At 36.0% G+C, this 16,190-nt stretch overlaps 1 protein-coding gene across 8 annotated transcripts in view; it reads left to right on the top strand.

The window, feature by feature from the left end:
* Positions 1 to 16,190, top strand: part of CEP112 (centrosomal protein 112) — a 644,230-nt gene that overhangs the window by 199,876 nt on the left and 428,164 nt on the right. For all 8 annotated transcript variants that reach the window (XM_074224744.1, XM_074224743.1, XM_074224738.1 and 5 more), the window contains one exon: positions 3,272 to 3,331. In XM_074224744.1, the coding sequence (XP_074080845.1) occupies positions 3,272 to 3,331 (60 nt within the window). The remainder of the gene's footprint in view (positions 1 to 3,271; positions 3,332 to 16,190) is intronic.

Below are 16,190 nucleotides of genomic sequence, written 5' to 3'. Positions count from 1 at the left end.
ATCAAGGGGGCAGAGCCTTGAAGGCAGAGTGAAGGCAGCATTTCCCAGAAACTTCTCCCCCCCCTAAAAAAAAACTCCAAAATGATGGCTCTAGCCAAAATTTAGAGGGGCAGAACCCACAGAAAGGCTGAGTGATATATTTTCCCCAGTCCAAGTTAACTTAGAAGTTCCACAGGAAAGGTGTGTTTCACCAGGACCAGAGGTTGAAATAAAACCTCAGCCACAGCTCAGCACAGCCTAGCCCAGTGCAACCCAACCTAGCCCACCCCAGTCCAGCAATCACTGGGAGCATCTTTAAGGTGAAGTGAGAGAACTCTACTGCACCAGAATGAGTGTGGAGTGAGGAGCACCAGCCTGAGAACAGCCCTGTGGCGAGAATCTGCAGCAGGAATCTGGGGAAACCAATCGCACCTCCAGAGCACAGCTCACAGACGGTGGGGGGTCAGGGGAGACTGCAGAAATTTCTCTGCTCTCCCCAGGATAGGACTCTGTGGTTTGCCCACACTCAGATACAGGTTGCAGTTTGGCCTTCCATACTAAGATAGCAGAGCACCTCCTCACAGCTCCAGGGCAGAGGGGAGTGTCTATGGTCATTTACATATCAAAGCACAGGCAAGAGAGCATAAGACCTTGGAGGAATAAAGGTCCCAGTGGGGTGTCCCCAAAAAACCCCAAAGTGGGTGTCCAAATAATACTCAAAAGCTCAGGAAGCACCCCAAAACCAGGCACAGGCTGGAGAAATGAATTAAAAACAGAAAAAAGAGGAACAACATTGAGAAATTCTTTGTCTGTGATCCCTAGAAGGAACAAAATACTCATTCTGAAGATGAGGCAGCACAAGCTTCTGCATCTAAAGACTCCCAAGAAAAATGGAAGTTGGGATCAAGCTGTGATAGAACTCAAAAAAGATTTTGAAAATCAAGTAAGGGAGATAGAAGAAAAAATTGGGAAAAGAAATGAGAGGAAAATCATGAAAAAGAAGTCAGCAGCTTAGTCAAGGAGATCCAAAAAAATGCTGTAGAAAATAACATATTAAAAACCAGCCTAGGTCAAATGGATAAAACAGTTCAAAAAGTTACTGAGGGGAAGAATGCTTTAAAAAGCAGAATTGGCCAGATGGAAAAGAAGATGCAAAAGCTCTCTGAGGAAAACAAATCCTTCGGATGTAGAATGGAGCTAAAGGAAGCTGATGACTTTATGAGAAATCAAGACTAATACTTCATCACCAAAAGAATGAAAAATAAGAAGAAAATGTGAAACATCTCATTGAAAAAAATAACTGATCTGGAAAACAGATTCAGGAAAAAGATAATTTAAAAATTATTGGGATACCTGAAAATCATGATTAGGAAAAGAGCCTTGACCTCATTTTTAAAGAAATCCTACAGGAAAATTGCTCTGATATCCTAGAAGCAGAGAGAAAAATAAAAAAAAAAAACAACCCCCAGGAATATTATAGCCAAGTTCCAGAACTTCCAAGTCAAGGAGAAAATATTACAAGCAGCCAGAAGGACATAATTCACATATTGTGTAACTGTAGTCAGGATCACACAGGACTTGGCAACAACTACATTAAGGGCTCGTAGGACTGCGAATATAATATTCTGGAAGGCAAAAGAGCTCAGAATGCAATCGAGAATCAACTACCCAGCAAAACTGAACATCCTCTTCCTGGGGAAAAGATGGACTTTAAGTGAACCAGGGGGATTTTAAATATTCCTCTTGAAATGATCAGAGCTGAGCAGAAAGTTTGAACTTCAAATACAGGACTCAGGTGAAGCATAGAAAGTGGAGGAGAAGGGTAAATTATGAGGGATTTGATGATGGAGTGCATGTATTCCTTCATAGAAAAATGATACTGATAATACTCATATGAACCTTCTCATTTAATTTGAGCAGGTAGAAGGAGCTTTTATGGATGAAGCACAGGAGGGAGCTGAATTTTTTATATATAATATATTGTAAAAATGGAGTCAATTGCTAAAAGGGAAATGTACTGGGAGTAAGAGAAAGAAGAGGTTGAATAGACTAAGATAGTTTGTATAAAAGATTTTTTTTGCAATGAGCTTTTGCAATCATATGGAAGGGAGGAAGATAAGGGGGAATGAAGGAACCTTTACTGTCATCAGAAATGGCTCAGAGAGGACACATCATATACACTCAATAGGGTATAGACATCTAGACTAAAAAAGAGAGAAGGGGGAAAGGGGGGGATGTGAGTGATAGAGGAGAGGGTGGATAATAGGAGAGAATAGTAAGATATGCATATTCTTTTTTTTTTACTTTTTACAAGGTACTGGGATTGGGTGACCTGTTCAAGACCATGGGGCTAGGTTGTTGCTGCATCTCAGGGGTGCCTCTTGGCCTCAGGGCCGGTGATCAGTCTGCTGTGTCACTCAGTTACTCTGCAGCCCATTTTAGAAGAGGGACAGAATGAAAGGAGAGAGAAAATATAATATATGGTAATGGAGAGGAATGGATGGAAGGAATTATAATCAGCAACAGCAACAGTGGAAAAAATATGGAAGTAACTTTTATGATGGAGTTATCATAAAGAATGTGATCCACCTGAGACAGAGCTGTTGGTATCAGAACACAGACTGCAACACATTTTTTTTTTCTCTTTCCTTTATTTCTCATGAGGGTCTATATTTCGTGGGGGGAAGGGGTATTGTGTTTACTCTTAAACAGGAATATTTTAGTATTCTCTAAAAAACATAACTTGTACAAAAATATTCATAGCAGCTCTGTACATGGTGGCAAAGAATGGAAATTAAGTAAATGTCATTCAATCGGGGAATGGCTTAACAAAATGTGGTATACGTATGTGATGGAACATTATTGTTCTATTAGAAGCCAGGGCATATGAGAAACCAGGAGGGTTGGGAATTCAGGGAAGCCTGGAAGGATTTGCATGGATTGATCCTGAACGACATGAGCAGAACCAGAGGAACATTGTGCACCCTAGCAGCAACATGGGGGTGATAACCAACCTTGATGGACTTACTCATTACATTAGTGCATCAGTCAGGCACAATACTTTATTTTTCCTCCTTAGGGATGTGATTTCTCTCTCATCACATTCAACTTAGATCAATGTATAGCATGGAAACAACGTATAGACTAACAGACTGCTTTCTGTGGGGGGGGGGGAGCAAGATTAGGGGAAAAATTGTAAAAAATTCAAAATTAAATAAAAAAGAAATCATAAAAATTAGAAAGTTAAGCAACAATTTTAGTATTTATAAAAGCAAACTTTTTTCTTTTACAGGAACAAGAGAATAAATTCCAGCAGGAGATATTTCAATTAGATCTCAATTATGAAAAAAAGGTAATTTTTAAATGCAAAAATAGGAACAATTAAAAACACAAAAATGAATATGGGGACAAATCTATCAAAGTACTTTTAGATTAGAGAAGTGTCAAATTTACCCTTCTACCTCATTGGCCCACAAAATTCCTGAGTATAGCTTGAACTAGATTAAAATATAATTGGGAAATGCTTAATGATTTAAAATACAACACAGAAAATATTAATTTGTGGTTTTCTATGTAGAATACTGCTGTTCTCTATAATAGGGAGAAGAGAAGGGAACAAGCATTTATTAAGCATCTCTTATGGATCAAGCATGGTGCTAAATGCTTCACATATACTGTGCCATTTCATAATTACAACAATCACGGGAAGTTGATAACTGCCCAGGGTCCCATGACCAGTAAGCATCTGAGACCACATTTAAATATGTCTTCTTAACCCCTGACCTAGTGCTCTGTCCACTGATAATAAAGAACCATTTTTTCCTAATAATTAGTATTCACAAGGTTTTGCAATAATAGATAGCCTATGTTCCAATTTAAAATACTGCATTAGGCACATAATCACTAAATGTGTGAATCTGGGAAGCTGCTTAAATTCCAAGTTTCCTTATTTAAAAAATGAGGATAATTGATGCATCTAACCAATAGAAGTAGTTGTGATTATAAATCACTTTGCAAACCTAAAAATTACTATATAAATGTTATATATTATTATTATTATCGATATTATTGTTATTACTTTTCTGTGTTTAAAAAGTTTTTTGAGACTGATTTCTAAACCAGCACCTAAAGATTTTGGGCTTGCATTTCCTGAGGACATTTAAACAAAAAAAAACCCTATTATACATTTAATCAAGTAAGGATTAGTTTAGAAATTTCTTTATAATAATGCCATTCTGTAAATACTTCAACCTTTTAAAGGAATCTTATAATTTATATTGAATTAAACATACAATAGAATCTTTAGTATTTATCAAAAAGAAGCTTTATGCTAAAAATTTCCCAGCGAACTGATAGAGTAGTTGCAAATTATGTAGTATTTGTAAATGTCTGTGATCATTATTCTTTTTAAAAATATCATTTGTTTTTATAGCATTATTTATTATTGAACTTTTAGTTCCATAATCTCTAACTCTTCCTCCCATACCTCTCTCTCACACACACTTAAATTACAAACAATATAATAGCATTTATATTTGTGATATCATGCAAACATATTTCCAATGAATATATATCACATAAAAAGGAAGAAAAATAATTAAAGTAGGAAAATTGTTATTTCAGTTTTCTCTCTGAGTTCATCATTTCTGTCGCTGGAGATAGCATTTTTCAACATAACTTCATTTGGAATTTTCTTGGATCATTGCAATGTCTCTTTTGCCAATTTTGTTTTTTAGTTATTTTCTTCTGTAATTTTTATATGCTTTTACCCTGCTTTTAATTCTCTTGTCATAATTTTCTTGATTCAGTTTCTCTTACCCATCTTTCCTCTACCCAGCTTATCTATTTCTTAGATTCTTCTGCCTTGACAACTTTGACTTAAAATTTCTTTTGAACAATAAAGTTACCAGTAATTGACAGTGTTAATAAATCTTTCTGACTAGTTATCAGACCTCTCACTTTCTCTCATCTGAGAGTTCCCAGAATGGCTTTTATCACTGTTGTGGCTACCTCTAAGGCCAGTGGTGTGCATTTTGAGGTGAACTCCACCAAGATGTTATAGACCTCTCTCTCTTTTTTTTAAATAGACCTCTCTTGTTGACCTCTTAAGTTAACTTTGACGTCTCATTTTGACCTTTTTTTTGGCTCAGTTGCTCCAAATTTGATTTAAGGCATTATTTTCAAGTTGTTTGAGGGGGGATTTTGGGAGAGTTTGAGGGAGGCAGAGGTTACTACCTTTATTCAACCATCTTGACTCTGCCAGTTATTATTCTTGAAGGGAATCTTCATTTTGTTTTTTAGATTAGACTGGTTGCTCTCTTATCATATATATATATATATATATATATATATATATATATATATATATATATATATTTATGTTTCATGTACAGAAAGACACGAAATTGTTTTATTCAGCAATAAAATTGTTGCCTCATATTCACTTTGAGCAAGTAACATTGCTATTTTTATATATTAGTTTCTTAACTCTAAATGAAGAAATTGTACTAGAGTATTTTCTTGTTGGTATTTTCTTATTTTTTTTTTAGGAATGATTTTATTTATTTTGAGTTTTACAATTTTCCCCCAATCTTACTTCCCTCCCCCACCCCTAACAGAAGGAAATTTTTCAGTCTTTACATTGTTTCTGTGGTATATACATTGATCCAAATTGAGTGTGATGAGAGAGAAATAATATCCTTAAGGAAGAAACATAAAGTATAAGAGATAGCAAGAGCAGACAATAAGTTGTCAGGTTTTTCCCTAAATTTAAGGCAATAAGTCCTTGGTCTTTGTTCAAACTCCACAGTTGTTTCTCTCTGGATACAGATGGTATTCTCCGTTGCAGACACCCCCAAATTGTCCCTGATGGTTGCACTGATAGAATGAGTGAGTTCATCAAGGTTGATCATCACTCCCATTTTGCTGTTAGGGTGTACAATGTTTTTATGGTTCTGCTCATCTCACTAAGCATCAGTTCATGCAAATCCCTCCAGGCTTCCCTGAATTCCCATCTCTCCTGGTTTCTAATAGAACAATAGTGTTCCATGTCATACATATACCACAGTTTGCTAAGCCATTCTCCAATTAAAGGACATTTACTTGATTTCTAATTCTTTGCCACCACAAACAGGGCTGCTATAAATATTTTTGTACAAGTCATGTTTTTACCCTTTTTCATCATCTCTTCAGGGTATAGACCCAGTAGTGGTATTGCTGGATCAAAGTGTATGCACATTTTTGTTGCCCTTTGGGCTTAGTTCCAAATTTCTCTCCAGAAAGTTTGGATGAGTTCACAGCTTCACCAGTTTTTGGTATTTTCTAACTCTAAAGTTCTGAGGATCAACCAAAATAATCTTTGTAAAATGCTTAACATATTTTACTTTTTATTATTATCATTTTATTATTAAGTAAATTGAACTTATATTGTGTGAGCACCCTTCTTTTTCTGTTCTCTTCATCTGAAAACCCTTTGAATCATCTCCTATTCCCTTTCTTGCAGTCTCTGACAAAGAGCTGGCTCTTCTTGCCAAGACCAACCCCTCTGCATGTGTACTTCATTTTACCTCTCTATACTCCCCAAGAGATTGTCTTCAAAGTCCTTCCTCTTTCTAACCTTCAACCTCTCCCTGTCAAATGTTTCCACCATTTAATTCTTCCCCATTCTTAAAGAAATGAATTGATAAAACATACCAAAAAACCCTAACCCTTTCACTTGATCCATTCCCTTATGCTGTTGTCTCTGTCTCCCTTTCTTAGCCAAACACTTTGAAAAACCTCTCCTTGTTGCCTTGACTTCCTCTTTGCTCACTCTTCAACCCTTTATAGTGTGATTTCTGAACTTATCTCTCTCTTTTTAAAAGATTTTATTTATTTTGAGTTTTACAATTTTTCTCCCAATCTTACTTCCCTCCCCCACCCCCCCACAGAAGGCAATTTGTCAGTCTTTACATTGTTTCCATGGTATATACATTGATCCAAATTGAATATGATGAGAGAGAAATCATATCCTTAAGGAAGAAACATAAAGCATAAGAGATAGCAAGATCAGACAGTAAGATATCAGGGTTTTTTCCCTAAATTAAAGGTCCTTGGTCTTTATTCAAACTCCTCAGTTGTTTCTCTGGATATAGATGGTAGTCTCCATTGTAGATAGCCCCAAATTGTCCCTGGTTGTTGCACTGATGGAATGAGCGAGTCCATCAAGTTTGATCATCACCCCCATGTTTTTGTTAGGGTGTGCAGTGTTTTACTGGTTCTGCTCATCTCACTCAGCATCAGTTCATGCAAATCCCCCCCAGGCTTCCCTGAATTCCCAATCCTCCTGGTTTCTAATAGTACAATAGTGTTCCATGACAATACATACATACATATATATATATATATATTATATATTATATATTATATATATATACATACATATACACACACACACACACACAACACACACACACACACACACACACACACACACACACACACCATAGTTTGCTGAGTCATTCCCCAATTGAAGGACATTTACTAGATTTCCAATTCTTTCCCATCACAAACAGGGCTGCTATGAATATTTTTGTACAAGTGATGTTTTTACTCTTTTTTCATCATCTCTTCAGGGTACAGACCCAGTAGTGGTATTGCTGGATCAAAAGGTATGCACATTTTTGTTGTCCTTTGGGCATATGAATTCATCTCTAAAGTGAGATTTCTCTCTTATAAATTACCATGACCTCTTAATTGTCATATGTAAAGATTTTTTTTTTTAGTTCCAATATTCCTTGACCTGACTGTTGTATTTGTCACTGTTACTTTTTCCTTTTGGATTCTCTTACCTCTTTGAGTTTTTATGTTGCTACTCTTTTGGTTAGTGTTTGATTAGTTTGATTAGTGTTTCTTAATCTCCATTTCTGTTTCATCATCTATCTCATCTCTATATTTATTTTCCTGAGCTTTTATACTCTTCCTTTGGTAACCTCATCAGCTAACGTGGATTTAACTATCTTCTGCAATAAATGACACATAGGACTGTGTGTCCAGCCCTAGAGTCTCTTCTGACCTTCAGTCTCCCATTACCAATTTTTTTTTAAATTGAATGTCCAAATACATCTTAATCTCAAAATATCCAAAAATTAACCTTTCTTATAAATCTTCTTACTCCTTCTGTTTATCTTCTTTCTCCTCCTCTTCCTCTTCCTCCACATCTGCATTCGTTCTACCCAATTTACCTGTTCATTTCAAGACCCCACCATCTTTCTATTCTCCACAGATCATAACTTTGGCATTATCCTGGCATTCTCATTTTCCCTCTCCTCACACATATATAAATGGATTCCAAGTTTTGCCATTTCTATTTTCATGACGTCTCTTATATATAAAAATCCCATTTTTACTAGTCTTACAGCTGCTGCTACTTTAAGGCCCCCATCACTTCTCACCTAGATTATAATATCTGCTTCTTACCTCAAGTTTCTTAATATTGCAGTTTATTCTACATACTGTTGCCAAAATAATTTCCCTTTAATGCCTATTTTTTCTCACTTTATTTTGTATCAATTCAACTAGATTTTGTCATCTTTTTTTTTGCTAAAACCTGTCCTCTCAAAATTCCTTATAATACAATACTGCATCATAATCCTATACCACATTTTATTCATCTATTCCCCAAATGATGAGAATCTCCTCAATTTCTAATTCTTTGCCATCACAAAAATAGTTGCTTTAAATATTTTTATATGGTTTAGGTCCTTTTACTTTTCCTATGATTCTTTTGAGTTACAGACCTCATAATAGAATTACAATTTTATAACCTTTTAGGTGTACTTTCAAATTTCTCTTCAGAATGGTTGAACCATTTTATAACCTTAGCAACAGTTCATCAATGTACCTATTTTCCCTCATGCCTTTCAATATCTGCTATTTCTGATTGATATGAGATGGCACCTCAGAGTTGTATTAATTTGCATTTTCTCTAATCAATTGTAATTTAGACAATTTTTTCAGATTACTTTAATTTCTTCTGAAAACTTCCTATTCATATCCTTTGCCCATTTATCAATTGGGGAATAACTCTTATTTTTATAAATTTGAACCAGGTACTAATGAGAGAGAAGAATTCTATCAGAGAAATTTCCTGCAAAAATTTTTGATGTTACTTCATTTTTTTATCATATCTTTCATCAAAATGTGGTTTTTATTATTATTATCTCTTTAATTAAAAGAGGATTAAGCTATAATTTTACTTTCACTTTGTCTCAGATTGTCATTGCTACCTTTGTCTTTTTCTACTTTAGCTGAAATAAAATAAATTGTACTCCAGCACTTCATTTTGACTCTATGTGCTCTTCTATTTTGAGTTGGTCTCTTGTAAATAACATATTGTTGGATTTTATCTTCTATTGAACTCTCCTATCTGCTTCTCTTTTATGGGTAAGCTTCATCCCATTCACATTTACAGTTATGATTACTATGTATTTCCCTCTACACTATCTTCTTGTATCTATCCTTTTCTTTTTATTCTGTCACTCCTCGAATGTTTGTTTTGCTTTTGACCACCACCTTCCTTAATCTACACTTCCTTTTAATTAACCCCTTTCTATTACATATCTCTTAGCTCCCCTTCTCTTCTCTTTAGAAGAGAAGGTATAGACCTAGTAATGATATTGCTGGGTCAAAGGGTACGATCAGTTTTATTGCTCTTTGGGTATAGTTCCAAATTGTTCTCAAGAATGGTTGAATGAGTGAACAACTTCAACAGTGTGTTAATGTCCCAGTCTTCTCACAACCTCTCCAACATTGATCATTTTCCCTTTTAGTCATCTTAGCCCATCTGATGGATGTGAGGTGGTACCTTGTAGGTGTTTTAATTTGTATTTCTCCAATTAATAATGATTTGGAGAATTTTTTCATATGATCATATGAAAGTTATATAACTTTATTTTATTCATTTCAGAACTGCCTCTTCATATCCTTTGACTATTTATCAATTGGGGGATGACTTGTAACCTTATAAATTTGATTTAGTTGTCTATATATTTTAGAAATGAGATCTTTATCAGAACCCTTAGCTGTGAAAATTGTTTCCTAGCTTTCTGTTTTCCTTTTAATCTTGGCTGAAATAGTTTTATTAGTACAAAAACTTTTTGAATTTAATATAGTCAAAATCATCCATATTGCCTTTTATAATGTAATCTATTTCTTGTTTGGTCATAAATTTCTCCCCTTTTCAAAGATGTGACAGAGTATTTCTTGATCTGTTAAGTGATCCATGTTTATGTTTTTATGTTTAAATCCTGTACCCATTTTGATCTTATTTTGGTATAGGGTATAAGATATGTAACTATGCCTAATTTTTGCCATATTATTTTCTAGTTTTCCTAGCAGTTTTTGTCAAATAGAGAATTCTTATCCCAGGAGCTAATATCTTTGTGTTTGTAACTATAGTCATTTATTGCTGTATCTTTTATATGTATTCTGATCCGCCAGTCTAGTACTCTGTTTCTTAGCCAGTGCCAGGAAGTTTTGATGATTGCTGCTTTCTTGTATAGTTTGTGATCTGGTATCAGCCAGACCACTTTCCTTTGCATTTTTTCATCAATTCCCTTGATAGTCTTGATCTTTTGTTGCTCCAGATGAATTGTTACTATTTTTTAAGCTCTGAAAAAAAGGTTTTTGTTTGGACATTAAATAAGTAATTTAATTTGGATAGAATTGTCACTTTTATTATATTAGCTTGACCTAACCATGACTAATTTATATTTTTCCAATTATTTATATTTGACTTTTATTTGTGTGAAAAGTATTTTGTAATTGTGCTCATACAATTTCTGGGTTTGTCTTGGAGGTAGATTCCCAATTATTTTATGTTGTCTACAGTTACTTAAAATGGAATTTCCCTTTCTATCTCTTGCCTAAGGATTTGTTGTTTGTGTGTAGAAATGTTAATGATTTATATATCCTGCTACTTTGTTGAAGTTATTGTTTCAAGTAGTTTTTTATTTGACTTTCTAAGGTTCTCTAAGTATACCATCACATCATCTGCAAAGAGTTAATGTTTTGTTTCCTCCTTGCCAACTCAAATTCCTTCAATTTCTTTTTTACCTCATACTGCTAAAGCTAATATTTGTAATACAATATTGCATAGTAGTGATGATCAAGGGCATCCTTGTTTTACCCTTGATCTTATTAGAAATGCTTCTTGTTTACTCTCATTACATATAATGTTTGCTGATAGTTTTAGATAGATAATGTTTATTATTTTAACCCTTTAAGTGTTTTTAATAGGAGTAAATATTTTTTTGTCAAAGGCTTTTTCTACATCTATTGAGATAATCATATGCTTACTATTACCTTTGTTATTGATATGCTTCCTAATATTGAACCATCCCTGCCTACCTTGTATAAATCCTAGCTGATCAAGGTGTATTATGCTAGAAATAACTTGTAATCTCTTTGCTAAAACTTTATTCAATATTTTTACATGAATGTTCATTAGGAAGATTGATCTATAATATTCTTTTTTCTGTTTTGATTCTTCCTGGTTTGGCTTTCAGCACCATATTGGCGTCATAAAAGGAACTCCTCTAATTTTTAAAAATAGTTTATATAGAATTGGAATCAATTATTTCTTGAATGTTTGGTGGAATTCATCTGGACCTGGAGACTTTTTCTTATGGAATTTATTGATGATTTTTTCAATTTTTTTTTTGAAATGGGGTTAAGTATTTTATTTCCTCTTCTGTTAATTTGAGTAGTTTATGTTTTAAAAAATATTCATCCATTTCATCCAGGCTGTCAAAATTAGTGGCAAACAGTTGGGCAAATAAGCTCTAAATTATCTCTTTAATTCCTTCTCATTGCTGGTGAGTTTACCCTTTTTGTTTTTGATAGTGATGATTTGGTATTCTTTTTTTAAACCAGATTAACCAAAGCTTTATGTATTTTATTTTTTTCCATTAAAAACCAACTCGTAATTTCATTTATTAAATCAATGGTTTTCTTTCTTTTAATTTTATTAATCTCTCCTTTGATTTTCAGAATTTCTAGTTTAGTATTTATTTGAGGATTTTAATTTGTTCTTTTCCCAGGTTTTTTTAGTTGCATACCCAATTCATTGATCTCCTCTTTATTTTATTCATATAAGCATTTAGAGAGAGAAAATTTCCCCTAAAAACTGATTTTGTTGCATCCCATAAATTATGATATAATGTCTCATTATTGTCATTTTCTTGGATGAAATAGTCAATTGTTTCTATGATTTGTTGATTTATATACTCATTCTTTAAAATTAGGTTATTTAGTTTCGAATTATTTTTTGGTTTATCTTTCCATGACCTTTTTTCATGTAATTTTTATTGCAACATAATCTGAAATGCCAGCTGTTACTATTTCTGCCTTTCTGCATTTGATTGTAAGGTTTTTAATGCCCTTGTATATTTTTAATTTTTGTATGTGTGACATGTACTACAGAGAAAAAGGTATTCTTTTCTATCCCTGTTTACTTTTTTCCAGAGGTCTTCATATCTAAATTTTCTAAGATTTTTTTTAAATTTATTTTTTATTCTCATTTTATACAAATTTTTTTTACATTAATAAAATATTCTTGTTTACGAGTAAACAAAATACCGCTCCCCCCATGAATATAGGTAGTCTTGCTTGGGTGAAAAAGGTAAAGGGGAGAGAAAAAAAATTAAAATTAAAAAAAAATAATAGTAATAATTGTAGGTATGGCCAGGTGGCACAATGGACGAAGCACCAGCCCTGGAGCCACAAGCACCCAAGCCCATATCCAGCCTCGTAAACCCAACAGTCACCCAGCTGTGTGACATGCAAGCTCCTCGATCCCCACTGCCCTGCAAAAACCAAAAAGAAGAAAAAAAAACACCCAAAATAAAATAGTAATAATAGTAGGGGTGGCTGGGTGGCAGACAGAGCATTGTCCCTTGAGCCAGGAGCACCTGGGTCCAAATCCGGCCCCAGATACCCAAAGATCACACTGCTATGTGACCCCAGGCAGGCCACCCAGCCCCACTTGCCCTGCACCCTCCCCCAAATAATAATAACAAAAAATGTGTTTCAGTCTTTGTTCCAACAGGGGTGGATCACATTCTTTATGATAAGTCCATCACAAAAGTTACTTCCATATTTTTCCAATGTTGCCATTGCTGATTGCAGCTCCCTCCTTTCTTATGTCTCCACTGCTATGTACTATATTTTCTCTCTCCTTTCACTCTGACTCTGCTTTAGTGTCACTTAGTGGCGCAGCAGACAGATCCCTGGTCCTGGGGCCAAGAAGCCCTGAGCCCCCATACCACCCCTTAGGCCCAGAATCCACCTGGCCATAGGTCCTGGGCAGGCCTTCCAATCCCAGCCCCTTGCAAGAAGTAAAAAAGAAAATGTGTTATATCTGACCACTCTCCCCTCATGGTCCTTCCTCTCCTCCTTTATTCACATCCCCACCCCTTCCCCCTGCTCCCCCCTCCTTCTTACTCCAGATGCCTATACCCCACTGAGTATATATGCTGTTTCCTCTCCTAGCCATCTCTGATGAGAGCAAAGGTTCCCTCATTTCCCCTTGCCTCCCTCCTTCCATATCATTGCAATAGCTCATTGTAATAAAAAAATCTTATTATGTGAAATATATTGGCCTATTCCCCCTCTCCTTTTTCTTTCTCCCATTCCATTTCCCTTTTTTTCTATTGACTCCATTTTTACACCATATTTTATCTTCAAATTCAGCTTTTGCCTGTGCTTCAACTATAAAAGCTCCCTCTACCTGCTCTATTAACTGAGAAGGTTCATATGAATATTATCAGTATCATTTTTCTATACATGCTATTCATCCTCATTAAGTCCCTCATATTTCCCCTCTCTCCTCCAATCTCCATGCTTCACCTGAGTCCTGTATCTGAAGATCAAACCTTCTGTTCAGCTCTGGCCATTCCAAAAGAAACCTTTGAAATTCCCCTGGTTCATTGAAAGTCCATCTTTTTTTTCCCTGGAAGAGGACATTCAGCCTTGCTGGGTAGTTCATTCTTGGCTGCATTCTAAGCTCTTTTGCCTTCCGGTATATTGTATTCCAAGCCCTACGAGCCTCCAATGTAGTTGCTGCTAAGTCCTGTGTGATCCTGACTGCAGCTCCACGATATTTGAACTGTGTCCTTCTGGCTGCTTGTAATATTTTCTCTTTGACTTGGGAGTTCTAGAACTTGGCTATAATATTCCTAGGGGTTGGTTTTTGGGGATCTCTTTCTCGGGGGGATCAGTGAATTCTCTCCATTTCTATTTTGCCCTCTGCTTCTAGAATATCAGGGCAATTTTCCTGTAGTAATTCTTTGAAAATGATGTCAAGGCTCTTTTCCTGATCCTGACTTTCAGGTATTCCAATTATTTTTAAATTATCTTTCCTAAGTCTGTGTTCCATATCAGTTGTTTTTTCAATGAGATATTTCACATTTTCTTCTAATTTTTCATTTTTTTGGTTTTGAAGTATTGATTCCTGATTTCTGGTAAATTCATCAATCTCCCTGAATTCTATTCTTTGTCTAAAGGATTTGTTCTCAGAGAGTTTTCTTATCTCCTTTTCCATCTGTGCAATTTTGCTTTTTTAAAGCATTCTTCTCCTCAATAACATTTTGAACTGTTTTATCCATTTGACCTAAGCTGGTTTTTAGCATGCTATTTTCTTCAGCATTTTTTTGGATTTCCTTGACTAAGCTGCTGACTTCATTTTCATGTTTTTCCTGCGTCTCTCTCCTTTCTTTTCCCAGTTTTTCTTCTAACTCCCTCATTTGATTTTCAAAGTCTTTTTTGAGCTCTGTCATAGCCTGAGCCCAATTTCTGTTTTTCTTGGAGTCTTTAGATGCAGGAGCTTGTGCTTCCTCATCTTCAGACTGAGTATTTTGATCCTTCTTGGACTCATTTGCAAAATACTTTTCAATAGTCTTCCTTTTTGTTTCTCTGCTTGCTCATTTTCCCAGCCTGGACCTGGTTTTGGGGTGCTTCCTAATCTTTTGGGGCACTCCCACAAGGGTCTCAGTGTGTGAGGTTCTGTCCTCCCTCCTGGTCTGTGAATGACCATATGCACCCCCCCTCTCTGCCATGGGGCGGAGGTGGGGGGGACCGCGGCTGTTCTTTGCGGGGTAGCCTAGACTGAGATCAGGATCTGAATGTGGTCAGAGCCCCAGACTCCTGTTTCAGAGGCAGAGAACAGAAGAACTCTGCAGTCTCTCTTCACTCCCCTCCCTCAGATCAATGGGCTCATGCCCTGGGGGCTCCTGCTTACAGGCTCTGCCTGCTTTTGTTTCCTGAATCAGGGCTGGGGAAAGACCAAGCTGCTTGCTGTGTGCCCTGAGGGCTGGGCTCCACATGCTCACTCTGGCAGAGATCCCCTGCTGTTCCCCCAGTTTGTGCTCGGTGCTCCCCGGGGTGCAGCTCAGGGGACTCCCCCGCTGCTGTGAGCCATGGCTCCAAGCGCCCTGGGGCTGCCTCAGGGAGGCTGAAGTTCTTTCGCTCTGGGGGGCCACCTCTCCAGTGGGTCACCCCTCTGACCCTGACCCCAGGGAGCAGAGCCTTTCTGCTGTTTTCCAGGTTACCTTGAGTAGGAGAACTGCCTCACTGGTTCCCTTTGTGGTTTCTGTCTCTCGAAAGTTTAGTTAGAGTCCTTAATTTATGAGTTTTTATCAGAGAGCTCCTAAGACTGGATCCCTTCATGTCGCCATCTTGGCTCCGCCCCCCTAAATTTTCTAAGATTTTATTCAGCTTCTTACCTACTTTCTTGTTCATTTTGTGGTTAGATTTACCTAATTCTGTTAGAGATTGAGGTCCCTCACTGTTATAGTTTTGCTGTCTGTGTCTCGTAATTTGTTCAGCTACTCTAAGAATCTGAATGCTATACCATTTAGTGTATATGTGTTTAATAATGCTATAACTTCATTGCCTAAGATGCCTTTTAAAAAGATGTAGTTTCCTTCTTTATGTCTTTTAATGAGATCTGTTTTTGCTTTTGGTTTATCTGAGAAAAGGATTGCTACCTCTGATTTTTTTTGCTTCCATTGACATAGAACATTTTGCTCCAGTCTTTTACCATTACCCTGTGTATACATCTCTTTGCTTCAGATGTATTTCTTGTAAACAACACATTTCAGGATTCTGGTTTTTAATCTATTCTGCTCTCTGCTTCCACTTTATGGAAATAAAATTCATGCCTTGCCTTATCA

Source organism: Macrotis lagotis, chromosome 2 (assembly GCF_037893015.1).
Source record: "Macrotis lagotis isolate mMagLag1 chromosome 2, bilby.v1.9.chrom.fasta, whole genome shotgun sequence".
In the NCBI taxonomy this organism is placed as follows: Eukaryota; Metazoa; Chordata; class Mammalia; order Peramelemorphia; family Peramelidae; genus Macrotis; species Macrotis lagotis.
This window is presented reverse-complemented; position numbering and strand designations above follow the sequence as displayed.